Below are 27,385 nucleotides of genomic sequence, written 5' to 3'. Positions count from 1 at the left end.
AAAATATTCCCAGAATTAATTAACTTGTTCGTTAAACGGCACATGTACTAATAAGAATTCATTGATAATAGCTTAATCAGTAGTTTATTTGAATTTAAAAATCAAATTTTATTCGCACATGTATATCGGTAATCGCACCTCGTATCTGTACTTGTATTGGTCGATGTTTCGAAGCGCGCGCACGAACAGCAGCAAAAAAGTCGCGAAGTATAGAGGCGTATAAGTCGTTCCTACCGTGGTGGCTACGGCCAGTCTCAAGCAACAGCTAATACGTGGTGGATGTGTTTATACGGTCTTTTCCTTTCGTACATGCGATTATTCTTAACGAAAGGCTTTTTGCAAAGCCGGTAATCGATTATCGAGTTGTCAATATGTGCTATGTACCGCGTTCTACGTGTAACTGTCGCCTTGTCCGTCTTTAAAACATTTTATATACGACATTGCTGCATCCACGGGATTTTGCGCTATGATAAATGATCACGTAGACTCGAATGCATGTCGTCTCAATAAAAACATTCGCGGAATTTGATCAACAAGATAGTTTTTTCAACGCAAAGTCGTCGATCATCGTCTCGAATCGATATAAACATCGTAGAAACGCGATAATTTTTTGTGTCTGTGTACGAACACGCGAAATATCAGTCCCGTGTCAGTCGATAAGGTTAGGCTGGCGTATTTATGCAACGAAAATTCGTGTCGTCGGCGTACGGGCATGCGATGCGGCTCTGACAGCTCGTTTTATCGTCTTTGCTATACATTGGTTACACGTCACAGGACGGAACACTGTGTGCAGTGCTTAAGGGTAACGCCGGATTCGTCGTCGTCGGTGACGGCTTTGACAGCGCATCGTTCGAAGTGAGGTTAATTCAGGAGGTGTGTCGTTGTGCGTGTGCGTGGTGTGCACCGTGGAACAACACGACGATAATACCATGACGGCGATGTTAGTATCTGTGGCGGAACTGTCGAACATTTTCTTCGTACTCGCAGTCTCGATATGCTTCTGCGGAGTCTTATTGTTTATCATCAGGTATTTATACCACTACATATTGCGTTGTTTTTTCCTTAAGTTGTGCGTGTCGTTCGAGCACGCTGCGTAATTTTCGTCGATGCATGCGTTTTCTTAAAGTCTTTCAAAAAATTTCCTTCGCAACCATTGATACGAGTCGACTGTCCCGTATTTTCTTCTTTATTTTGGCACTCCTGCGGAGAGAAACTAAACAGCGCTTCGGTTCCTCTTTACACAGATGAGGCTGCGAACGTTCGGAGACGTCAGAATAAGTAGGATAATTGGATATACGTATACAGGATTAAATTTTCAGTACCGTTCTATAAACATTTACTCGTTTTTTCAGCCAAATCAATCCTTTCATACTGTATCTTTGACTTTTGAACTTGTATCAGAAACCTTGAAAAATAACCTTGCCGACGTAAATTTCTGCGCATAGGATATAAAAAATAAACTCCCTAGCTTTCCCCATATCCATTATATGCTAGTACTGAAAAACGTTTTATGACTAACTGTAAACCTTTTATGTATGAATCATGCGACTGCAGTTATAGTTATCAAGCCGGCAAATACTTGATACCATTGTAAAGTGCACATCACTCGAGCAATCAGTATGAATTAAATTATCGATAATGAATCGCGTTAGACCGAAAAAAATCGTATTTTTCCATACACGAATGTTTATCGTTTCGTTTCAAGAAATAAATCCTCAAATTATTCGTGAAGTTGCTCGCAAAATTACTCGTGAAATTATTTGAAGAATTACTAATTATATCATGATTAATTTCCGAGAAATAGAATTTTATGTTGGACTTGGTGTGAGGAAAAAAAGAAAAGAGGAGGAAGAAAAAAGGAAACATCCATCGTTCTCTGTCCCGTTGCAACAGGATCATCAACCCGTGAATAAATTGAAAGACAAACAGAGGCGAACTGGAGGCAAGAAAGCTTCGTACTTTAGCACCTCGGAATAGATATGCCACTGGTGTCCTCTTTATTACACCGTGAAATGCACCACGAGTTAATAACAATATTTATGTAAAGATTAGCGATGCATAGCGAAGTAACTAGAATCCTCATTTCGATTGGCCGATTGCATAATGCTTGTCGATATTGCAAACCACCGTATCCGCTAATTTCGCGGCATTTTTGTACCGTGACCTGATCAGAATTTATTCCACGAAATACGTGTCTCGCTAAAGTTGTCCTAACTGCCTTGGTAACGGAATTATATCCCGATTTTTGGTTTTGATGAAAAATGTCAAGGTTAGCTCTGGTTCTTTTAATACTCCAAGGTGAGATCAATGGAATGGCCGATATTTCGCGAGATGATCGTAAAAACGGATGATAAATTGGCACTTTTAATTTAGCAGTAAAAGTATGTCATTGGTAGGAGGACAGGATGAAGAACAGCTGTTCGAACGTAGAAAATGGCGAAGGTCTGACTTCTACGCACGGAGGGTTGATGGGTAACGAGTATGGCGATAGGGTAGTTTAATTCCACTCGAAACGCGGGGTAATTTGGGTATTTCTGAGAAAAATCGACTGACCTTGAATCGGACGAAGTTAACGACCGACGAAAAAGTACGATTCCGCTATAAAGTTTCTCCTGCCAAAGCAAGCAACTTTCTTATATCTTCGAAGAAACGAATCTTCGAAGGACGTCAAAGTCGAACTTTTTTTTTCTCCAAATATTAGTTTAAATTGTGTAATTTAGAGATGAAGATCCGAGGAGCAGAAATGGATATCATGTTTAAACTCGGCGAGTCGTCTTGGCTGTTGAGCCTTATTGAAAATTCATTACTCACGGACATAATGCAATTAGGTAATCTATAACCAAATCAGATGCATTCTATAAATAATTCCATGGCTTCGACAAAGCAACAGCGGAAAGACTGGAATATGTTAATAAGTAACAACTTTTTAAATTTATTTCGTTAATTTTAGAGCGAGAATCGGATCTGGGCGATAATGGATAGCCCTCAAGGTCGTCAAAGAATCATCCTACCTCGTCGAGGAACGCAAGATCTGATTGTCGAGGGCAGGAGGTCTCCGATCATTACCATGAGTCAGATCCCCGTTTACCTCCGTGAAATATTTTCGAGTAATCCAGCGAATCGTTCGGACGATGGTAATCCGAGGTCGTTTTATGGCATTCAAATTGTCTTACAACATTACCATTCTTCTCGGTTTCCTCTGATCAAATAGTAAAGGTCTTCGAACGTTGGATATTGTGCAATCGTGTATCCTAATTCGTGTACTCGAACCGACGCGTTATTACATTGCAACATCAATGATTTGCCAGTATTACCGATCATTTGGCTCTTTTTCTGAAAATCGTTCCTGTATACTTTCGTGGAAATTATGCAATAGATGGAAACACTTGATCCGTTATCTTGCGTTACACGTTGCTGTTTACTTAATGCATCCTGTACACATGAAGGATTAGGGGAGAAAGAAGAAATATCACAAGCTTCACAGACATGCTCTATTTGTAATACCTAAGAGTCCATCGGTAAAGAAATTCATTGAATTCGGCTAACAATAAGAAATTTAACTAGGTAAAGCAGTAATTTATTTATACTAATTTACATGAATTTTATTCTCGTTGAAACGTGTTAAGTATAATTTTGTTAGTACGACAAAAGTAATTCACCTCTGTGTTCCTAGATACGAAAAACTCATGGCAAGCTAGACACGTGCCAGACTCGTCGTTACACTACATGGGATTAAACAGGAACTTTCACGAAGAAGATTAAAATATTCCAAATTTGAACGAAACTGAAATGAGATTATAAATCGAGAGTTGAACCTCTCGCCGATATTAACTTGCAAAAAAGAAGAAAAATGACTCTCACTACTTTCGGTTCCATTTGGAATTTTTTCGAAGAGCTAACCGATCCGATAGCAAGCCCAAATCCAGCAGCCTTCTGTCAATAAACCGTTAACACACTTACGCGAAACGAACGATTCGCCTATTTGAAAAGAGAAAGCCACGGTCTGAAATTTAAAAGCTGCTCGTTTTACTTTTTCTTGTTCGATAAAGTAACACTGAAACTGTTCGAATTTACTAGAACGAAATAGCTCGAGGGGTACCCTGCGAAACAGATGGGTATTAACGTCAGCCTCGATAACGTACTTAAAACTGATGATATTCAGTGTGAGGCAAGTTTAATTAAAATGAAATTATCTGGACTTCTTTAGCGTCTTTTTCCGTTTGATTGTGGGCTGACGAATAATTTGCAGCAACGCAATGTGTTGCTGTACGTGCATGCGTTCTCATGGCCGTGAGGTTATTGGCAGTGCGCGGTCGTTCGCACACTAATTCATTCCAAAGGATGAATAACGTCGACAGTTCGATTATTTTAAATATCGAAGAGCGTATGGCCTTCTTTCTTATTTCAAATCCTCGGTGCTGCTTTTTATTAGGCCGAGGTCTGCACAACCGATGCTCAACCGATGTTGATGTTGTGACCGATGTCCAAATCTCTTTTATCAGGTTGTCAATTTTCCTCTTAGTCGTGATGTTGTTTAATAAAATTAATCGAGGCTGCTCGTGAATATATAAAATTGTGGAATATAATTATACCGTTGCAAAAAGCATGTGTGTAGTCTGTATAAATAATATGGAGTCCTCTGGAGTTTCTGTATAATTTTCCCAAGGTATAAACAATTCTTTATGTTCGATAATTGGTTTAACAAGTATACGAGACAGGTTTTTTGATCTTTTATCTATTTGTTTATTTCGTCCTGCACGTTTCAGCGACAGTTTCATCGCGCTCGATTTAGTTCCTGTTTAGTTTCGAGAAAGAAAGCAGAAGAAAGATGTTAAACGTATCTGTACTAGTCGATACGTGATTTTCAAACCCGTTAGTTCGTACTTACGTGCTGCTAAAAAAAAAATAGTATACTGTTATTCCTTGGATCGCCTAATCGTCTCGCGTTCGAGATGCCTGCACGTTCCTACGCTGTTTTACATTTAAACAGGATTTTATGTGTTGAGAGTGAATGGAGTACTAATTGTAAATTCTGGAGAATAGATCAACCTCCAATAACTATTAATCTTTATATTTCAGAGGATTATTTGGCACGTTGATCAACGTTTAGGATATAAAATTTATATCAAATTAATCTGTTATTTAGCGATTAAGAAATAATTGTTCTAGCGCCTTGTATCCCACGATAAGAAATATTTGAAGAATTATTTTAACTGAAATTACAAGCTCGAAGAAATGAAAAGTTTGAGTCTGATGTTACAGTCTGGAAATTTGAAAATTGATTGTTTCTTGAATATAATTATTCCAGATAAATTGTCAAAGATTGATGAATTAATCGAAAAATTGAATTTCTTTGTGCAGGAACACGATCGTGGTTCGTATTCACGGCGACGATTTGTTGCTCGGAGGATTTGGAACTGTAATGACACATTCGCCACAAATACCTCAAATGGAGATGATGAAGGTCCACATTCCCTTCACCTTCAAGCTCCACGAAAGTTTCAAGAGCACTTATACCGGTGAGTCTATGTCCAAGCTTGCATTCTTCTTTCTCTTTTGCTTTCAGATTTACTCCACCTCTGCTTCTTTACATGATCTATCATGTTTTTTCGAAGAAATTGCACGCTTTGTTCCATCGCATCGACACACAGAGAAGAAAATTTCCTCGCAACGCGTTCACGTTTTGTCAAAGTATACAAATAATCGAATACACGTGACTCTATGGAGCAAAAGTACAAGCTGGATAAAATTTCAAATCAGCTTCGCGTCTTCAATAGAAGAGTGCATTAATATGTAGTTGAAATACATAGCGAAGCTTGATATTTGCAATTCATTTGAATACAAATGTTTTATGTGACTTAAAGAAGCTGCTTCACCCAACATCCATCATTCATTAATCCAGCATCGTTAAGATTCTAATTAGAAACGTCGGAAAAAAAGGGACAAACTCGTTACTGAACGAACAGATCGAAGATCTATCTCGCACAATTGATGTACAAACACTTGGACGTGTTCCGCCTTCGTCTCGTCTAATTTTCGCGGGATTAGTATTCGCCGGCGTTTGAAGGATCGTCAAAATTCACGCGTCGTTCGAAGCGGACCTGGTGGACTCGCTATGCAGAGCTCCGTACTTCTACATCCTCGTTCAAGAATCACGCTGCCCAAATCGATTTTTCTGGAAGGAACATTTCGAGTTTCTCTCTTCCAAGAACATGCACAGTACATTTCGCAAGCCCTGCCGTTGGGTTAATTAACTCGAAAGGAGCAGAACCCTCTTTGTGCTCGACTGGATCAGGCCGAAAGTAGGTTAGAGGCACGCGTAAGAAGAAAAAGAAGAAAAAAGACAACGGCCCTCTACTTCGGCGTCGTGGCCGCTTGTCGTAATTGGTATGCAGGTGTGAAGGCACCCGAAGTTACGAAATGTTACCTTGACCGCTTGGCCAGGTCATCGTGAGTCATTTAACCGGAGGATAATTGATCGTGGACATCGGATCATCTCCCGACTAGACTGCATCGCGTGACGATCTTTTCTTCTTCGAAATCCGACTTTGCTACCTTGTAGATAGCGTCTGTTATTAAATATTTATCGAGCAAACACTTGATTAAGGCGCACAGCGAAAAGGAATAGAAGAGATTGAGTCGTTCGAATAGTAACTAGGCAAGAGCGTTTATTCCATTCATAGAATCTTATATTTTTCTCCATTCTCGTCACGAAACTCCCCTTCACTCGAGTAATTTACGTTCAATTAATCGGCGTGTTATCCATCGATCCCGCGTGCACACGGAGAGTCAACGTGCAAGCAGCCAAGATCTATACACGGTTAAAAACGATCTTCTTCCCCTGTCGTGGTCACGTTCTATTACGCGATCGTTGATTTATGCTCGACGCTCGACGACCCTCGGTAAATTCATTAAACCACGCGTATTCGTGCGATCGCGGGCGTGTTTGTTACGCGCGCAGGGCTAGCTTCTGTATAGCCTTGCGCGGGTGTGCCTTGGATTTTATTCGAACCGTGCCACGGACCATGCCGCCACGATGATACGGAGTACGTGTTCGATTGTTAATGGAAAGTCGATTAATCGGAATGACGACGATCTTCGTGATGCGCTCGTGTTATAATGCACTGAAGAATCGGATAATCTGTGGGATTTTCCCGCATCGTGATAACTGCTACCAGCGACTATCACGAACGTGTCACGTGATTATAACGTTCGTTCAAAGCCTCTGAAAGAACGTTACAATGACTCGTCTCCATTTCGTATTTCCTAAACAGCTGTTCGTTGCTGAGAAAGACGCAAAATCTGAACCCTGACCTAGGAATAGATAATGCAGCCTTGATCCTCGGTGTGAGACGTATCTGCTCTCCTTCGCAATGGAAGCATTATATCCTGCGACAGATATTGTCTATTAGAATTACTATGAATCATTTCGTCATTAGCTTCGAGTGATTAGCGATCTGTGGAAATTCCAAGAATCTTCTTCGAAACGATATAGTCTGATGACCTAGAGATATGTCGAGTATTTTCCTCGTTAATTGCCCGAAGAAAGAAAATCGTTGTTCGTTTTAACGATGAATTTTTTCCGCATCGGGCGACGAAAAAGGGGACTCTGGCAAGGGCAGAGTATTTTCGAATTCCAGGCTCGTAGGCAAAGGTGACCATGTAAAAGTGTGAGGGTCGATCGCGGAGGTATAGTCTCGTTCATCGAGGACATCGTTCACTTGTTGGAATACAGGAATGTTACGTAAGTTACGTGACAATAGGCCAAACAAGTCTTAAACAATACTTTAATCGTGTCCGATCCAGACATCATCGATAAGCTTAACTTTGCTGCTCGATACCTGTTCCTCGTCTATCGGTTTCTTTGGCCGTTTCTCTAGCACTATCTCGTTACGATAAAGCTGTTATACACGTTATTAATCCAGGTTGTTAGCATTGGTAGTATTGGTAAAGCCTGAACGTGACCTTTAACCTGAATAAAAAGTACACGTAAACATTAATTTTACCAAAAGCAGCTACGTGCTTCCAATAACAGAAGAAGGGAACTCTAGGTACAGACCTTTCGATTTCTATGGTATCAAAAATTAACCGAATTTAAATATTATAAATCGTGTGTCTCACGGTATATTAATACATAGTTGGTTTGTTTGAATAAACAGAATATGACTACGATGGAAATTCATTGGAGCCGATAGTTGCCACACAAGACGTAAACAGACATCGTTAATGGCACTTAATGGAGCTCTTCGAGAACCTCTGAAAAATTCCACGGATCTACTACAACCTTTACCTCCAGCCATACCGCTAATCTCTACCCAAGATCTGGATTCTACAATGATGAAACATTTGAATTAATGAGTACTGAATACACAAGACGCCGAGCTATTATCATTACATAAGAAGCATTAATATTACATACCTGAAGGAGAATTTTCGCTAATGGCATCGATTTCCACACGAAGCCACCGAGGCCATTTGCAAACGAACGATGCAGTCGAGAATTCAATAAAAATTCCCAGTACCATGGACAGTCGGGGACACAACTTTTCCCATCAATCCTCCGTCTGTGTTATGCGTGTCAAGTTCACCGACTTGCTCGAAAACTTACTTAACAAGCGCATTACGCGGAGTAGCCGTGGGATGAAAGGGAACGAATCGAAAGCTCATTCACATAGCTTGGCATTTTACCGTGCAAATATCACATCTGCCTGGTTATAGGCGTACGGTAGCCAGTACTAAAGAGCTAAAGAGCTCTCCCTACCATTGTGCAACGCGTAATCGCGATTGGATCGAGAGAGAGAAAAGCTTGTGGTCCAGGTTACGAAAGGTGAGCCGGCCTGTGACATAACTTCGTGAGTCGATTGCAAGATTCCTACCATGAGAGAAATAAGTCTTCGGTGATCGTCGGTTGGAAACGAAGTCTCCCGATACTTCTAAATGGCGTCACTGATTTCGAAACACCCACGCATCATGGTACCATCGTGGTACCACGAGAAAAATTGTTATCACCACGAACGCCGAGTCGCGAATTACACCGTGTTATTAAGTCATACTCGAGTATATTTTTCTCTTAGTTTCTTGTTCTGATGCTCTGACTGGCGGATAAAGCAGGATGTACATTTCATGACTGTAGGAGGTGGGCTCGTTGTACGATACACCATATTATTTGGTAGGTTTGACAAAGTTAAGATTGGTAGACACTCGGTGAATCATCGACCGAGTGAAAATTGAGTTGGAAAGTTTTTTTAATTTTTTAACTTCCTTCCTACGTGGACTCGAGAACCGGTAGTCAACGAATTAGTTATCCCTTGGCACAAGGCGAACGCCAATAAAAGCTATGAAACTGACACGTATCGTCCTGAGTCACCAAGATGTTTCCTAGTGTATTCAGCTTACCTTTTCTTTGTTTCTTGATAAACTTTGGGTGGGATCCTAAGAACCAGTTTTATCTCCTTGCGGATGTGGGAGTTATGTTTAAATTATAGTAACACCGAGCAACCTTATCTCTATTAGGAAAATATACTATATCCTTCAAGCTCAACTCTTTCAGCTCGAATGAAGCTCGTTCAATTTATCTCGTATCACTTTTCATCCTCTCTTTTCTATTCTCTTTTCCATTTTCATCTCTCGTCCCTCAAATTTTTCACTTCTACCAATTTCTTCCTTTTTTCTCTCTCTTTTAAGCCTCCCCTCTCTCGTGTTGTGTACTCGCATAAACAGAGTGAGTCGCTTTCAGGAAAATTTTGCTCGTACATACTATCATCGTATCGTAGTGTCGTTCGTAATGCAACATCCTGTCGAATCATTGCCTTTGTATTACGTAAAATGTCGCCATGGGGGACGTGGATGGAGGAAAAGCGAAGTAGAAAAACGCACTCTGGTGTGTTCTACCATTTTCTTTTTTCTTTTGTTTCCCTCCCTTTTCCTCATTTCGGTCGTCTCTTTTCGTTTTTATCATATACGTGTCCCTGGCCAATTGCACGAAATGAGCTCGACGACTGCAATTACCCTCGCGAGCGAGCTCTCGGTGAGCTCGCCTCCTACTTTCATTCTTGCTCCCATAATGCATAATAGCCGGCTGTATTGTTAGGAAACTGGACTATTCCCCCGCCGTTTCACCGGCAGGAAATAAATTCGTCTTATTTTTTCGCTCGTCCGTTTTTGTTCGTCTGTACCCTGTCGCATTAATCGTTTCGTCGAGTAACCGTAATTGAGTGGCCTCTGAGTTTTCTTCGACCGTGGGATCATGGCACTTGGGTCTCTGAAACGAGACGGTGTCGGTATTCTCGATAACATTTTCTTTTATATGTCTTTTATATTTTTCTCCCTTTTTTAATCGTATGCCAAACGTAGACAAGTCGCGATCACTCTCGTGACAGAAGACTATGAATGGCGCCCTTGAAATTTAAATTACAATCGCGTTGATTCGAGCTATTCTTTTACGACGCGTCTAGTTGCGTGAACAATCGATTTCAATGTGTGATCAAAGCACAGTGAAGCACAGTCTATTTTAAGAAATCGAGTTATACGATAAATATTCCTCTCTACATGTGCGTTCCATTTGATTCGCTTCTGTTCCGAGTCGATGGCGCGGCGTCAAGCTTGCAACGTTGAAGCAATTTTGGAAAAGGGCACGATACCCAGAAGACCTGAACGATATCGAATGTGACGTGGTAACGTGTAAAGATAACGGTTCCATCGTGTGAAAGGAAGAACGGGTTTTTTGGTTACCAAAAATGGGGAATGTCGTCTGATACCGAGACTTAAAGGGACACCCGCGTAGACGCGAGTAATTTACAGACGTTCTAAAATTGTAGGATACTTAAATTAAACTATTTTTCCCGCCATTTACACGGTATTCGACTGAATGATGATAAAATATAATACTATATGAAATTCGTCTACATAAAGTTAATCCAACGCTGTTGAAAAAGCTAAAGCTGCAAGGGATTTGCTAAAAATTGCAGATGAGAGAAGAGGGGGAAAAAAGGAAATCTTTGCTAACAGAGAAGAGAAGAGAAGACGAGAGAAATTTACGCAAACTTGCTCAAGGCATTTTTGCACCTACATATCCCGTTGCTTCTCTCCCCGATGCAAGTTTCCTCTTCGAGAAACGAGAAGCGTACACTAACAAAGGACTATTTTTACACGGCGTGCTTCTCTTGTCGTTTCCAAGTTTTTCCACATTTACCATCGATAAACATTTCTCCCTGTTGTATCTGCTCGAAACCGAGCGAATTTTCCTCTTTCTCCTTCATCCAGCACGAATTATCGTCGCGACTTCATTTTCGTATCTCGCGTGAGATATTTGTCTGTATTGAGATGTTATTTTCCCTTTTTCTGTCTTTCTTAATCCTGATTAATTTGTTGTACAGGATTATAAGATAACGACGAAGTCTTCAACTTGTTTCCAATATCGAGAATCGAGTATCCATCTTGATGTCCTTTGCCTAATAATCGTGGATAATCGGCGCGTGGAATTAAAATCGAATGAAAAACTCGAATCGTGAACCTTGCTATTTTAAATGCGAGGCTTAAACTGCGTAGAGAGACAGGTTTTAAAGACAGAGAACGCAACGGAGGATTGTAAATGAGGAGTCAAGTGGTTGGAACAATTAGTGGCTGCGGCTTGCTTTCGCATAGCCGTGGTGCAAACCTTCGTTTCTAAAAGTACTAAAGAGTTGCAACAATAAGAAGAAAATAAAAGCTGATGTTTTTTTCGCTCATGGTCGTTGCAATCTCCTCTTTGTACCTTCAAGTTAACTTGAAGAGTCGTGAGCTTTCGAAACATTGATCTTGGCTTAACGATCTTAAGCAACAAATGTATTCCAAGATGTTCCTCCGATTATATCGATCTGTACTCGACATTAGAATTGCGAGATTAATCGACACGGTGGATTTCGGATTTTAATTAAAGAAGGACACACATAGAATGAGAAATCTCCTAATCGAACACCCTTAGCTTTCAATTAGAGCTGCATAGACTTTCCACTGCCAGCAAACTTCTGAACGCTTATCGATCCCTTGTTTTCCCACGAAATCGGGTGGAAAGTACCCAGGAACCTTCTAACAACGATTAATTCAAGCACGGATACCACGATTTTCGTAACAGATCTATCGTGATCGAATCACGATTCCATTACCCTGGCATGGCCAAATGGAATGACAGAAATAAATCTACCGTTACGAGGCTTTATGCTGTTGCTCTAGCATGCAGACCTCTTCAGCCCCAAAAATAACGCTGTTCGGATCGAATCTCGGTGCAGTCGACCCACCAGCATGCAATGCGACCCCGAGACCCAAAGACGAGTGTATATCTGAAAAAAGGAGAGACACCTAATCCGCAGGCAAACGATAGTTTATCATTTTCATGGAGTAATACCTCCAGTTGCCCCGGCAACTAAACACGCGATCGGTGGCGTGTTCGCCAGCAGGCTTGTTCACCAAGATTTCGAAATCGCGGCTCAAGGCTAGGAACTGTTACACGTATGAAAGACCAGTCGCCGGTTTTGGATCGGCTTCGTTTCTCACCGAGTCGCGATCGGCCGAGCAAAGCGGAACGAAGAGCACTGCTGGCCATGTAACGCACCGACATGGCATCTCGTGCAAAAGGGAAGAAAAAGGAAATCCTGGTCTGCCTACGTGACTGTTCCGGCGTAGAACAATCAAGGCCGGCAGAGACCATCGAATCTGCCATTTATGTAGACCTTCCCGATTTTATTCCAGCTCTGTCTTCACCGTCATATGTCACGCGTAATTTCGTTTCCCGACGAAATCGTTCCCGAAAGGATAGTCCAGTTAGAATAACAGATTCCAGGTGGCGATACTGGCCCTGACTCCGATTACCATCTGAGAATACATTCGAATTATGTGAATCATAACGCGAACGCGTTTTGGGGGAAAGCGAAGAGAAGAGAATAGGAACACGAATATGGTTCGTTTGATCGCCGGAATTCGACGTTCCCACTCCCATACCGATACCATTGCGTTCAGGTGTCGATATGGAAATGGTAATACGTACATACTTTCCATTCATTTCTCTACCGACTGTTAATTTGCTCCTTTTTCCCACGAACCAGGGAAACGATGATTGACCGTTTCGGACGTGTACGCGGCATAGTAATTTTATTTGCCAGATCGAATGTCGCGTTTATTGCGGAAAGAGATCGTTTTTCCAATTAGCGAATTTTTATACCCTACTCTCGGCTTCTTACCAACATTTGCGAACGAAAGAGGTTTCATCTTTGAATATCTTGAAGCACAATTTTGGCAGATAGACACTTCTTTCAAGGTGCTGCTCATATTTTATTATTCTCTGCATTATCGTTGATCCGGTCTTCATTTAAAATATTATAGGGTGTAATTACAGAGTGGTATATTTCACGTGGAATATTTCGCTGTGCCAACTCAAACAGGACACCCTGTACGTATTCCATACGTTATTATTTTTGCACCTCGTCCGCAGAGACTTCATTTTGAATACATAATTCAACATGGAGAAAACAACAGACAGGACGATCTTCAACAAACGTGTTTTTCCCAATGAATTAAGACTCGCAAATAGTAGCGGAGCGTATTTAATCCAGCGGCGAAATGTCGAAAGAGCAAGCATCCACTCTTGCTGCATCCGTTCCCTGAAACACTCCGGTTGCTGAGAAGTTGAGTCACAGTTGGGATGGGGAAAAAGAAGCCTCGAGAGTCGGTCGAGACACGTAGTAACCCATCAACGTGACAAAAAAGAGAATGCACAGCGGCTGGAAATGAAAAGATACCGTCGATAGTATCAACAAAAGACACGTGAAAAATTGAGGAAAACACGAGAGATCGTTCAACGCAGTAACGAAGTAATTGTGAAACGTGAAGCCTCGCCGCACAATAAGAGGCACAGCTGAAAGCAATTTCAAGGATGTCCAAGCGAATTTTTGTCTTCTTGGTATCTCATGCCAGAGAAACGAAGAACATTCTCTTGCGTATATATCGCTATAGTCCATTGTTCGACTTTTTAATCAGTTCATTCATAGAAGTCTTCTGAATCGCCATTTCCATTTAAATCGTGTCAATTGAAGGCGTATCCGTGTGAAAAAATATAGAGAGACAATGAAAATTAATTCGATCGCTTAACGACCGATAAAATTGTTCGTAAATGTCGCCGTATTTAATTTCCATCGCGACCTTCGACTCAGTTTTTATCGTTTCAGGCTCGTGCAACGAAAAAGGAAGAGCAATTTCACAATTTCTCTCTGTTACGTCGGTATTACCGTAATCGCGTTTGCGCTCGGCCAACGCTGTACACGGAGTTTACCTCGTAAACGGAGACGGGCATGTGCAGGCGAAATGGTCCGATTTCCACAAGCAGCTGGTGCAACCAGGAGAACGGATTAGTGGGTCTGCGAAGATTGTGTAACGACATTTGATAATCGACAATCCCAGATTGCCATTGCGATAGTAAGCGCTACGATTCTGATCGGAATTGAGAATTTTAATCGCGTAAAAGTGCTCAAAAAACGAAGAGCTTTGTCAGATATTAGATCCAATTATGTCAATGTCCTATTTTAACCTTTACGTTACTGCTACGATATTTCCTCGTTTCTAATCGTTAGGCTCGTACAGCAGCATTGAATGTCGAAATTCGTAGTTGCTTAATGAAAACGGAGTTAGATAATTAGATGATATAGATTACGAAGGTGATAGGAAAAAGTTATGACCGCGTCTCGGAACCGAGCCACTGAACTGTCTCCAGGAATTTGGGTTAATTACAGTCTTTTAAATCGAACACTTGGAACTTGTAACGTTCTACTGGACGGTATCAAAAACCAGTTTGCAGGCAGTTAAAATGGCATATTGTCAGTACGATCCATTATGGCTCCACGAGTGCAACGAATCACGTGTGTTCATTTTGTTGCACCTTGGGTGAACTTAGTGCAACGTGTCTGTGTAGTTGCAGTCTATCTGACTGGTTGGTTGGCTGACTGGCCTTTCACCGATCCATTCGACACGTACGATCGTTGTACCGCTCGACTGATCGATCATGGCGTATTCTCCGCTCGAGAAGGTCCGCAAATCTTGCCTGATCGAACGAAAGAGACCATTGATATTTCAGAGTGAGTTACGTTGAATCCCGCCGACTGTCTTAGAAGTAATTCCATGCAGGAGAACACTCGACAAAAAGAAGTTTCTTCTTTACATTCTGAAACGATCGAAGAATCAGATTTCTAGGCCTGATCTCGAGGAACGTAATCGATAAGTGCCTTCAAGGTTTAATTCCGTTTCTAAACTTAAGATTGTAACAATCCGTATTTAAATTAATCTCGGATTATCTGGAATATTCTAGGATTTCATACGTGCCAGGTATACTAGTTCACCTTGCAAAGTCAGATCCCTGTTTCCTCCAGAACTTCTAGGATATCATTCGTGAAGCTTGACCCACATCTCTCAGCTCATTGTGACAGCCTACGTGTTAAGTCTTTACCAACCACTCCAGTTGTGCTTGACCGACCATGCTTTAACTCGAGATTGTGTAATTCTGCACTTACCGTGTAGCTTGGCAATAAAAAAAAAATATTTGAGAACGTAAGCCGAATCTTGCGGCATACCCAGATTGCATTAGAACGTGTTGCACCATTGTAGGAATTTGATTTCTATATTTTTTGACCAGCCTCTTGATTCATATCGTGGCATAGGTGGATCTAGTTCACATTATCGAAAGGAGCTGAAAGAAAAGACACTGTAATTATTACAAAGAATATTTGTACTGCATTAGCAACACGATATTAACAGAAAATTGCAACAGTCACGTTTAACATTTATTAACTTCTTTGCCCCTCGACATTATCGCAATTCGCTTCTACGTATCCCGTACTTCATGGAAACACTGTATCTAATCTGCCCCAAATTGTTTATCAGTAACCGCGTTAGTATCTGCACAACTCTTCCCCAGTTTGTACAAGTTAGTTTTAGTATGTGCAGCGATGAATTGCGCACTTTCCTATTACCTCAGATAATCGGAAGATCGTTTGCTGGAGTTAGATTCTTATCCACCTAAGACCCATTCGACGCGCTGAAAGTACTATGATATAAATTAAGTTAAATATGTCCGTCGTTTAAAAGAAAAGAAAAATGAAATTTACGAACCTGGATCTCTGATCAGCCAAAGACCTCAGGCCTTGCGTACAATTGATCAAAGAGACTGGTAATCTACCTCGAGAAACTCCGAGAAAGGATAGGTTCTAATCGCGTATAGCGTTCGAAAATACACGTCCTTGTATGAAAGCAGTCAGTTTTCTGCCATTTTGCGGCTTCGTGAAATGGCTGATTTGATACTTTGCCCGAGTTGGAGATTACCGCGTTGGACGATCCGTCTTGGCAGCTTTCACTTTCGTTCATACCAGTCTCGCATGATCTCAAATCTTCTCGACAATGGCCTCTATCCGAACGACAGTAATCTTTGGCCACGATTGCTCGCGGGAGTCATGAATTACCATGATTCATGTCACGATTCTCTGCTTCCTATTTCGTTTTTCATCACGAGACATAATTTGTAGGCTTTTCCTCTTTCTGAGTACGACGACTCGTTAATTCGCCTAGTAAACTGATCTACTTGTTGGTTTATTAGCATGGATGAGTGTGACAAAGATGATGGAAGATTTATGAATGTATCAATGATTAGAGCTTAAAGTTATGGTCATAGTTTGCGTGAAGACGTTAGAAAGACAGAGTTCTTGAGATCCGTGTTACCGTGACTCATTCGAGGAATAGTTACATCGTGACTTGTTAAAGTTCAACGTATCAAGCATCACGTTTCAGCTCCTGTTCCCAAGTAACAATTGTCATACACTCTAGTTGTTGTATACCTTGATCTATATTTACCTGACCTGACAGACTGCAACCTGCTTTAAAATAATTTCACGGTTGTTATTTATAAATATGAGTTTCAGAATTTTCTACTGCATAATATAATTATATACATAAGTTAATAAACCGCAATTATTGATCAAACGTTGTAGAGAAATGCAGAGAAGGTCGTGGAGGTAAGAATCGTAAATGGTACTGTAACGGCCATAAGCCAAGCAGGTTTCCTAGGTGTTCCTTGGGTTGTTTCGCGGAGAACAATAGGAGTGTTTGCGAGAATTAGAACTGGAGGAGGTGCCGTGGTCTCTCCTCTCACACATGACCTAGAAACCTCGTTGGTCGATGGAGATATCTTGAAGCTAGACGAGAGGGAAAAAAGTTGAAAGTGGGCTCGTTACATAATCAATTTGAGTAACGTCACGATGTGAAATAACAGGGTAACATATCACTGCAAAGCTCTTTTCTCATGCTGCTCTGTCGTGCTCTTATGTTACAGCATTATGAACGGTTCGGTATAACGTACATTCTGAATGATCCAGGTCGATAAATCAGGAACGGATAACGTTGTCCTTTTTTGCTATCTGCCATGCCTGTCAGGTAATCGTAAAGCATAATAAGTATGTCGTTATTTGTATAAATGAATGAATACATCTATAATGATGTAAATGGTAACGGGGTGGTCCACAGTGAACGAACAGAGCAAGACTGTTCTGTTTGTTACACATATTTTTTCCTATGAACAAGTTCCAAATTCTTTGCTTGTGTTATTTTTATACAATCTTACGTATAGGTACGATATTAAAATATTCCCTTATCTTTTTGTTACAGAGGTCGAATGCGAGGTATCGAGTCAAGTCGAGTACTCTCTGCAGGCACTTTGGGGCGTTAGTATAAGGGAACTTCACCTGGCACTTTGGAAACCTTGGAGCACTCTTAGAGACGCGTCCTTGAATGGCAATCTTCTTCAAGGCCACGCACAGTATCTCACATTGCCACAGACGTATCCTTTCCTCGAAAATAAAATCCTTTTTTCTATTTTAAATTCTCGAGTTTATTATCTTCCGTATCTTGAAAATATTTATATTGAAATTAACGTGTTGTTAATGATATTAATTATTCCTTAATTGAGAAATGCAGTAGACAACCTCACGGAGAAGAAACATTAAGATTGTCACTCCCAGCACCAGAGTTAGAACTCGGGACGCCTCCTAGACTTTGTTATCCTCTGGTGATCTTCCTAACGCGCAGGGATAACGGAGATCCCCATCCAGATGAGACTGTGAGTACCTTTTAAATTGTGTAAAAAATATGAATAATTTTTAATTAAACTGAATTAGGTTTCCTTAGAATTGCATTGATTTACTCTTTCTATTTGCTATTTTGGAAGGTGGCTCTGGTAAATGTTGTCCACATCAAAGACAGCGTATGCACACTACCCACCTCGATCCTGGCACAATATCTGAAACAAGCCAATGGTCAGTTATCCTGTCTTAAGGTAAGCATTGGTATTTATATTAAAATTTTTATTCAAAACTGACGCAAAATGATATAGGTACTATCATGTAACTGTTTTTGTTGTAGCAATTATATCTAGCTACTGGCAACTCAACAAACTATGATGAAGGAGATGTGTCTTCGGGTTTGGGTTCAGCTCTAGCCCTTGCAGAGCCTTGTAACAACAGTGGTAGTTCGGCTAGAGGTGCATTAGTTGCTTCTGGTACCGGCGATCCTGAAGGATCGCTATGGAATACAGCCGGAGAACAGCTCTGCGTTGTTTGCCAATACTTTCCTTTATCGCGTGCTTTGCTACCCTGCAGGCATACTTGCATCTGTGCATCCTGTTTTGGCAAACTAGATCGATGTCCGATGTGCAGAAGTCCAATAAAAAGTTATTTCTGTATCAGGGGCGAGGAATACATGCCCTTGGAGACAGAAATCAATCCTTGCAAACAGAGGCAAGCGAGTCATGGACCCACACACTGGCTTCATGATTGGAACGACAGACTCACGGACTTTCTTGGATTCGCACGATAGAATACTTGTTATTCTTCCATTTCGATTAGAATGTACAGCGTGCAGAATACGGTAGAACAGAGAATGATTGTCGTTTGTTTATCTGATTGATTGAAAGAGTTGTGTATTTTGATTGAGGAATAGTTTTTTAAAGAATCTTCAATTCCTAGGGATCCAATCAGAATTTAATAAGAGAAAGATACTTGCATACACAATAGGTTTTGAGAAAGAAATACACACAATAAAGGCAGAGAATTAATTTATATAGTGGAAAATAAGAAGAACAGATTTATTTACATACAGAAGGATATCAGAATTTGAAGTTTCAAAAAAAATTGATTATCTTTCATGAAGTATTTTTCTTGTTCTCATTAAAATTTTATGAAGAGCTAAATGAATAGAATGAGTCGTAGTTATAATCATTTATGATTCCTTCTGTTCATCATTTGTATAATTTTCAAAGAATTGTTATATTCGTTTTTTTCTTTTTATGATCTTTTTATATCTTTCGACTCTGCCTTACAATTGAAGCATAAGGTGTTACTCTATTGGGCGTTTAAATAGTCTACAATCTTTGAAGAATTAAAAAAGAGATTGAAAATTTACCAATGTCCAGATAAATAGGTAAAAACAAAACAAAATATGTCGATAAAATTAGAGACACAGAGAAACGTTTCAGATTTTTATCACGTAACGTTGTATAAATACTTAAGATGTAAATACAAAATACAAATAAGACATGTCCAACTTTAAGATGTAACTAATAATTAAGTTATTACATTATTTCGTACGATATGCAAGTTTATTCAGTAGGTATAGAAAACATTAGTTCCGATATGCATACCTTTAAAGTATTCTTTTCCCATTTTTCTTTTCATCTTATACGAATTGAAAATCATTTTTTCTCTTTCGTAATGCTCTGCCGTCCATGCGCAACGATGGAGCTAATTCCTTTAAAGTTTTTTCAGTACAACACCACCATGAAAAAGAAACGTTGCTAAATTAATTTAAGAAGGATGTTACGTTAACGTTTAAACTGTAAATACACAGACTGTGATAATTCTAATAACATCTATTATTATAAACCAGATACATGTTGTCCTGAATAGGGGACACCACAGAGGAGTAGGAATTTGGGGCGGTACGAGAAAGGAACATGAAATCATTTTCAGATTTCACATTTGATATGTACATGTTATTAGTATTTTTTACATCTTCTAGGCACTTGCATAAAAAATTACAATACTCTCTTCTTTAGGGTTTGTAATAAAATCAGAATTTGATATATTTCGCATAAAATTTCCTTGAATAGAAATTGTGTTTATAATAATGAAAATTAGTGAAATGTTATTTTAGAGAGTTGTTTTCTTCCAGTAATAAAATATAGTTGCAAGACCTAATGTGCAAAATAATGGGAGTATTTGGAACTATATGTATGTATATGTTAATTCAAGAGTAAAGGCCTCTAAAGTCAATGTTATTGTAGTCGAAAATCTTCATATAATAATTTATATTTTATTTAGTAAGTATGGCATTTTGATGATGCGACAATGTCTGTATGTGAGAACCTGTATATAATTTATTTAATAAAGCGTATTCATGTCATACCGTCATACTTCTATTGTTCATGCATGCAAGCATCCTCGCAACAAAACAAATGTACAACGTAACAATAACAAAATTTATTAATTTATGTGTTTTTATGAGACAAATTATTAATTATTTAATATTTGTGCCAACTGTTAAAAAAGGAACCGACCCAATAAGTTTATTGCTATATTTAGCTAAGCTACTCTTTGTGTATTTACTGATCGGGATGCTATGGATCGGTAACATTCGACAATCTTCGACTTTCTTCGGATTTTCTCGGCTTCTTGCAATATATAGTATAATTCACTATACGGATGACCGTTGATCACATTGACATTCGGTTTTTATGTTCTACTACAAATTCGAATTTCTTTTGAACGTCATCCGTGTTATTTCAGAAAAAAGGTATTAAATATTTACCATTCAATCTTATACAAAGTATATCAATAAAACATGTAGTGAAAAACTATCATCTTAAGATGGTTTAATGAATAGATTAGAAGTGGAAAGAAGGACGCATTTCTACGTGCCTTGTGGAAATTAATACGAAAGTCTACATCTTGCAAACCGGTATGTTTCATTAGCTTCTCTTTGTTTTCTCACGAAATCAATTATTTCATCCTCATGGAATTCTAATATTATTGAAACTTTAATTTACGTAGTGAAATATGAAATGATTGGATGTCCTTTGCAGGCACATGTAAACTTATCGATCAAAAGGGAATGTTTGTTTTGCTTTTCTCTGCCTTTGAATCTCGAGCTATCGCGAAGGTTAGACCAAACGACAGTACAATCACTTGACGATTTGGTAAGTACACGTACTCTTTATCCGTCTCTACGTCTGACTCATTCGCGGAATTATGAAGGGAATTTATCAATTTGATTTATACAAATTTTTTTTAAACATAACAAAGAACGAAATTTTATATTGTACTTGATAATTTTTTAATGTAAATTTCATCTTAATTTTTATTAACGTTATCCTTAACTATATTTTTACAGATTTACAATAAAATCATTTATATGTATATATCACATGTAGTAACAAAATTTTGTAGACTATCTTATATATTTTAAATTATGTTTTAGATTCTAAAATAAACATAATTGACAGAAATTATGGCTGGTAGTGGAGAACTTTGGGTACAGTGTTTTACCTGTTGCTTAATGCAACAAGGACCAAGAGCACGTAATGGAAGGCAAAGGTCACATCAAAGGCTAAGGATAGACCGTAGCATGATAGGAGTACCTACAAATTTTAGGCATACTGGACACATTAGTAGTGGTGATCTAGATATGAGCAGTGCACAATTGTCAAATATTCAGGCACAGATGCAAATGAAAGGGGGTTATGATAATGCATACGGTGTCAAGGTACATAATGAATAAACAATAAGATACTATACAGAAGTTAAGCATACATGCTCTTAAAAAGAATATCTATTATTTTCATTTCAGGCATGTTGAAGATAATTATAAAGCACTTTCAGACTGCTCTGCAATTAATCTTATAATGGGACTAAAAAAAAAAAAAAAAATGACTGAGTTTTAATACTTGTGTTCTTCATATGAAGATGAACGTATATGTCAACTATACTGTATTTTCAGAATATGCTAAAGGAAGATACTTTGAGCATGTTCAAAAATGACACAAACAAAAATCTAAAATGTTTTTATTCCTTGATATATGTTAAATATATCATATGAAAAGTTACTCTCGTTTGTGTAGAGATGGTTTTACAACTAGAATTAATACTTCAACTATAAAGGAGCATTTAATTTCCATACTATTTGGAACTTTACTTTCACAGTAAAGACTACTGGATACTTAATAGAAACAGAAACTGCCATATTATATACACAATTTTTTCAGATGTATTTTTTTATAACTTACAATTACTCTTCCATTAGTGAAAAATTGATGTTTATTGATGTAAATGATAATGTAATAACATAATAACTGTTACTTTACACGTTAATCGTATTTACTTGTTTTTCTTTTATATGAGAACAACTTTTACAGCAGTAGATTTATCATTGATAAGTATTAAGTACTGTTCTTATACTTGGAAATACAAATATAAGTACACCGTGTTACTTAGTAGGGTTTTTGTAAAAAGAAAATGAAAGAATGTATTTTGCATAGTTCACCTGTGCTGACTAATGGATAAATATTTCTAGCGTATATATGGTGAACATCCATGTTCACAAAGCACGGCCCATTTTTCCTACTTCTGTATTCATCCCTAAATAGGGTGTATAAACCTACATTAGGTAATTTTCGAAACGTAGATGTGTCAAAAATTGAGAAAATGATTTATATGTATTTGCCTAGTCTATAACCATTCTATTAAACCTCATGAATTATGCTAACCATTGTTTGTTATATTTTAAAATTATAAATTGTGATCTCTCAAGAATATAATCATGGACCAGTGTTAAACATAAAGAAGGGGGCAGGGGGTTCCAAAGAAATTCTTTAGACTAATTAATATAAGAAACTTATTTTAAACCAATGTAAATCTATGAATTTACTAAATAATTTAAACAGAAAGAAATTGTTAATCTAGACGTAAATATAACTTCTTGAATACATATTAACCCCCTGTACATGCTAAATAATTATTTATGCCTTTGAAATTTGAATTAAAAAAAGTTTTAAATTCATAATGCATAAATGTTGGATTAACCATAGAAAGTGTTACAACAAAACAATAAATAGGATATAATTGTAAGTATTGTATTTAATATGTAAGAATAAACTCGTGTATTTACAAACCAGAAGTATTTAAGTGGACCCTTTGGATATAAATATAAATTCACCTTTCACGTGTCTTTTTGATATTGATCAAATAAATTATTTATACAAACGCAGTAATGATATAGTATATTATTTCATTATCTTTTTTATATCATAATATATTTTTTGATAAAAAATAAACATACATTATAATTCATGAATAATATTATGTATATGGAACTATATATAAAAAACGATATTCTTAAACTAATAATCACAATATTGATATCAATGACTAATATATCACATAGTATCACATGGTACAAATTCGTATTCGTTTCAGAAACTCGCTTCGTCCCTGTAGTCTCTGTAGTTACAAAATGTTTTACAGTTGTGAAAAATCTATAATTATCAAAAAGTTTTAAAAAAATATTGTATGCAATCAAAAGTCACATAAGTAAATAAATTTAGATAGATTCTACTTTAAATATATAATATGTGTATACTAACAGCTATGCTGCCCTCTTAAATTAAATTTTAAATATCCATAAAATATGGATGATCCAAGAAACGCCTGCGAGTCTTTTACAATATTAGATATTTCACCAGCTAAGCTGGTAAACTATTCTATATGAAATATTGTATACATATTTTTTGTTTACATATTCACGAACATACACACACACGCATATATATAGATATATATTGTATTGGGAACATTATATAAAAATTCAAATCGCGAGTTCGCAAAAGAATATAAGCTCTACTCTTTTTTAAGCTTTAGTATATTTTTTTAACGATATAAATAAGGAGAAGAAACTTGTAAGAAGTTATAAAACTACTATACAAATATTGGCGTAATGTTGTACTTTAATATGAGATTCTTCTCGCGATTTGTTTTCCAACAGCGAATGTATTCTAAATGCATAATTATTGTAAATCTCTCTGAGAATTAAAGGGATATTAATGAATGCTCTATAAAAGAGCGTTTTCTTTTAGGTGCTTTTGTAGGTGTAGCTTGACTTTGCTACGATACATCTATTCTTGAATGTGGATTTCCACTGAAAGATACATGACAGCAACAACTTGATGGAAATCGAAAAGTGTCTGGAACAACTGTACCATCTGTTAATATGGATGCCAGTTCCCTATAAACGTATTTTTGTTTGCAACTTGTTTTATAACCTTCAGCAAGACCACCAATCACACTACAACTGCTGCTCTCCTTGCTGAAAAAATAATATTTTTATATTTTTTTATATTTTTTAAATAATTATATTTCGATACTTCGTGTTCACTTACCTACACTTCTCAATTCGTATACCCTGTTTGAAATTTTCTTGATTCGCGATGAATTTCCATTCGTTGTTTTTATTCTCCGCTGATTGGGGAAATATAACTTGTTCCTTAAACAATATATTTTTTTTTTACGTTATTTATATAAAACATAATTAATTTCATAATTATAAAAAAAAGATAATATTTTTATTTATACGTACAACGGATACTCTTCCGTTTCTTTGAATCGCCTCGTTTACTGCGTTTTCAGGATAAGACTCTACTTCCTCACAATAGGTAGACCCTTTGCAAATAGGTACCTGTCTTATTTCTCCCGGGAACACAATTCCATCATTTATCTTCATTCTCTCTCGTTTTGGCGAATCTGATAGAAGAAAACAAATATATTTTATTAAAGATTAAAAATTAATTAATAAAAGTTAATTAAAAATTAAATTAGTTTATGCATTCAGTTACGTTCTTCAACGTTTTGTCAAAAATCATTTAGGAATAAATTATCTTTTATAATCTTACCATCTTTTTGTCGAATGTGTACACTTGACATATCTGTATTTTCAGAATTTGAAGTGTCTCTCTCGAACCTTTTTCTAGAATAGGATAATTCATCAAACTCAATATCCTTTTCGAAATTAATTTTGCTTAAAATATCTGGAATTTTAACATTATTCTTTTCGTTTTGATAATTTCGATGTGGATGTGCATAAACGCTATGTGTCATCTGTAAAAAATAAAAGAGGTAAAAAAATTCTTAAAGTCAACAACCACATTCTGAATGATATAAATATCATGTGTTTCAAAGAAACATATATATACATATACATATATATATATACATTCGTGATTACTTTATCAGAAATATACTATAAATATAACAGCGTTACATATTTATCATTATGTTTTTATTAATCATATAAACTTGTATCGATCACTTCTTATAGAAGGTTAAACTCTTATTCATTTTTATTCTTTATGTGAGTAACGAGTTCGTGGAATTCGTAGGCCTTTTCCTGTAGGCTACTCTTTCTCTCTCTTTTACTCATACTTTTATGTTCTTTCATTCTTTTCTTACATCGAATAAATAAGTCAAGACTATAAACAGAATAACGGTGCATACGACTTATAATCAGCCACGTTTCAAGTGTTTGTTATTTAAGTTAAATATATACAAAATTAATTTAAAAATTTCTATAAAATCATCATAAATTTTTATTATCAAGTAATGCGCAGAAATCGTATATTTGATGTAAACACGAAGACAATCTGGTCAAAAAGAAACAAAGTATATACTCTGATAATAAGTAGATAAACATAGTAAAAAAAATTAATGATAACGAAGTCACAAAATCCGTAATATTCACAGAGTGAAAAATGTTAATGATTACAATATTATATTAATAATTATTCTGCAGAAATCTTGTGTCTCACAATATCCGATAATAAAATATATATATTTCTTTCCATATTTTTACTATTCTCAGTAAAATACTATCGGATTCTATGAATCGTAAATATAAAAATCTGATATTGAATATGTATGAGATACAACAATAAATATCCTTCATTTTCCTTTCTAATCGTTAATCTCCAAACAGATCTTCTAAACAGGTTGTCTAAACAGATAACGTAAATTACTGTATAAAAAAGAAGTTAAAAATAGATAAATTAAAGTCGAAAATACATTACATTTGTTTCTTTTACTACACCTTGCCATTTCTGCGCCAGACTGCTAAAATAATCCACTCGTTCTGATATAAGTTTACCCTGTCTATTAGGATTCTATTACATACACGATAACAGGTCTCACGTTACGTAAATATGACGATAGACTGTCCATTAAATTTAGATTCGTTTATTCTGCAATGGATGTAATATTCAAAGAAGTATAATTTTATTTTACCTGCGTAAACAATTACGTTCCAATGTACGTTACATTACTATCTTCTGGTAACTTTTTTCTAGGTATTATAGATGAAATGTTTATTTACAATGCAGCTAAACTTCGTTAACCTCAGACACAATAATTACTATATATGTGAGATACCAGATATAAGGGTTTGTTTGCAGAATAGAATCAATAATATTTTAAGCACACGATTCATGAAAATGAAATATATGTAAATTATAATTTTTATCTTAGTGTTTAAATAATCGAAATTATTCAGATTTTTTCACATTTCTAACGAATCAAACGCTATTGTCACGAATGTTATAATATTATCAATATGGTCATATTTGTAAAATATGTATCTGCTTACCAGTTTTGTTAAAAGATAATGTACAATGAGCGCAACAATCAGACTGCTGTATCTTCGTCGAATATTTTCACATTTGAAAATCATCGTATTGTCTCTTATAACTATTTAACGTTATTAACACATAAAACCCACGAAATTCACACTCGTTTTGACCGAGAAACACTGTTTTTTATTTTATTCGTTAGTTGTAATATTCTGAAATGATCACACGCGTCTGTCACGGATTTGGATTACTCTGATATGCACTCGTCGTTTTCTTGATTTTTGACTCTAAAAATAACCGTTACCAAAGTTATATGAAATAATATCAGGTTAAAACAAAACAGTAAAGTATAGACTTGATCGTCGACAGATCGCTCGGCGATCCTGTACGCTCGACTGATCGAGCGCGATTGAGTACTCCTTGTATACCAGGTGGAGTCTCCCTCACGTTTAATGGCTTATAATCCAGCTGTAGTGCCCTAGGGAATGGGACAAGCAATTCCTACGGTACATTTTAGATATTCGTATACCAGAAACATGGTACGATGAAACTATGTACTACAATATAATGTGTTTCGTTACACTCTGATAATACTTAATTACTTATTAGTAGATAAAATGTAGCGTGCGTTGTAATGTTTGAATTTTTGCTATACTT

General features: G+C 37.2%; 3 protein-coding genes across 6 annotated transcripts; 2 read left to right on the top strand and 1 right to left on the bottom strand.

The window, feature by feature from the left end:
* The first annotated feature begins 219 nt into the window (after positions 1 to 219).
* Positions 220 to 19,126, top strand: LOC108556099 (cell growth regulator with RING finger domain protein 1). 3 transcript variants are annotated; one of them, XM_017912052.1, is made up of 6 exons: positions 220 to 1,027; positions 5,362 to 5,519; positions 17,677 to 17,848; positions 17,989 to 18,127; positions 18,236 to 18,343; positions 18,430 to 19,126. In XM_017912052.1, exons 1-6 carry the CDS (start codon positions 930 to 932, stop codon positions 18,880 to 18,882), a joined length of 1,128 nt encoding a protein of 375 aa, XP_017767541.1. In that variant the 5' UTR covers positions 220 to 929; the 3' UTR covers positions 18,883 to 19,126. The 3 variants fall into 3 exon arrangements, with proteins under 3 accessions (XP_017767541.1, XP_017767540.1, XP_017767542.1); XM_017912051.1 differs by having other exon boundaries at positions 226 to 1,027; positions 17,986 to 18,127; XM_017912053.1 differs by lacking the exons at positions 220 to 1,027; positions 5,362 to 5,519 and adding an exon at positions 17,348 to 17,445 and having other exon boundaries at positions 17,986 to 18,127.
* A 1,653-nt stretch (positions 19,127 to 20,779) lies between these two features.
* On the top strand, positions 20,780 to 21,983 carry Spec2 (CDC42 small effector protein Spec2). Of its 2 annotated transcripts, XM_017911955.1 has the most exons (5): positions 20,780 to 20,856; positions 20,947 to 21,021; positions 21,146 to 21,259; positions 21,541 to 21,825; positions 21,910 to 21,983. In XM_017911955.1, the coding sequence occupies exons 4-5, from the start codon at positions 21,571 to 21,573 to the stop codon at positions 21,916 to 21,918; spliced, it is 264 nt and encodes an 87-aa protein (XP_017767444.1). In that variant the 5' UTR covers positions 20,780 to 20,856; positions 20,947 to 21,021; positions 21,146 to 21,259; positions 21,541 to 21,570; the 3' UTR covers positions 21,919 to 21,983. The 2 variants fall into 2 exon arrangements, with proteins under 2 accessions (XP_017767444.1, XP_017767443.1); XM_017911954.1 differs by having other exon boundaries at positions 20,780 to 21,021.
* A 2,069-nt stretch (positions 21,984 to 24,052) lies between these two features.
* Positions 24,053 to 27,102, bottom strand: LOC108555949 (uncharacterized). The gene is given in 5 exon segments (XM_083287421.1): positions 24,053 to 24,420; positions 24,494 to 24,597; positions 24,691 to 24,854; positions 25,004 to 25,208; positions 26,746 to 27,102. Coding segments are annotated over 5 exon segments (834 nt in total). The 5' UTR covers positions 26,830 to 27,102; the 3' UTR covers positions 24,053 to 24,143.
* Between the last annotated feature and the right edge of the window lie 283 nt (positions 27,103 to 27,385).

The sequence above is a fragment of the Eufriesea mexicana genome, unplaced genomic scaffold (genome assembly GCF_001483705.2).
Source record: "Eufriesea mexicana isolate 0111107269 unplaced genomic scaffold, ASM148370v2 scaffold294, whole genome shotgun sequence".
NCBI lineage: Eukaryota > Metazoa > Arthropoda > Insecta > Hymenoptera > Apidae > Eufriesea > Eufriesea mexicana.
This window is presented reverse-complemented; position numbering and strand designations above follow the sequence as displayed.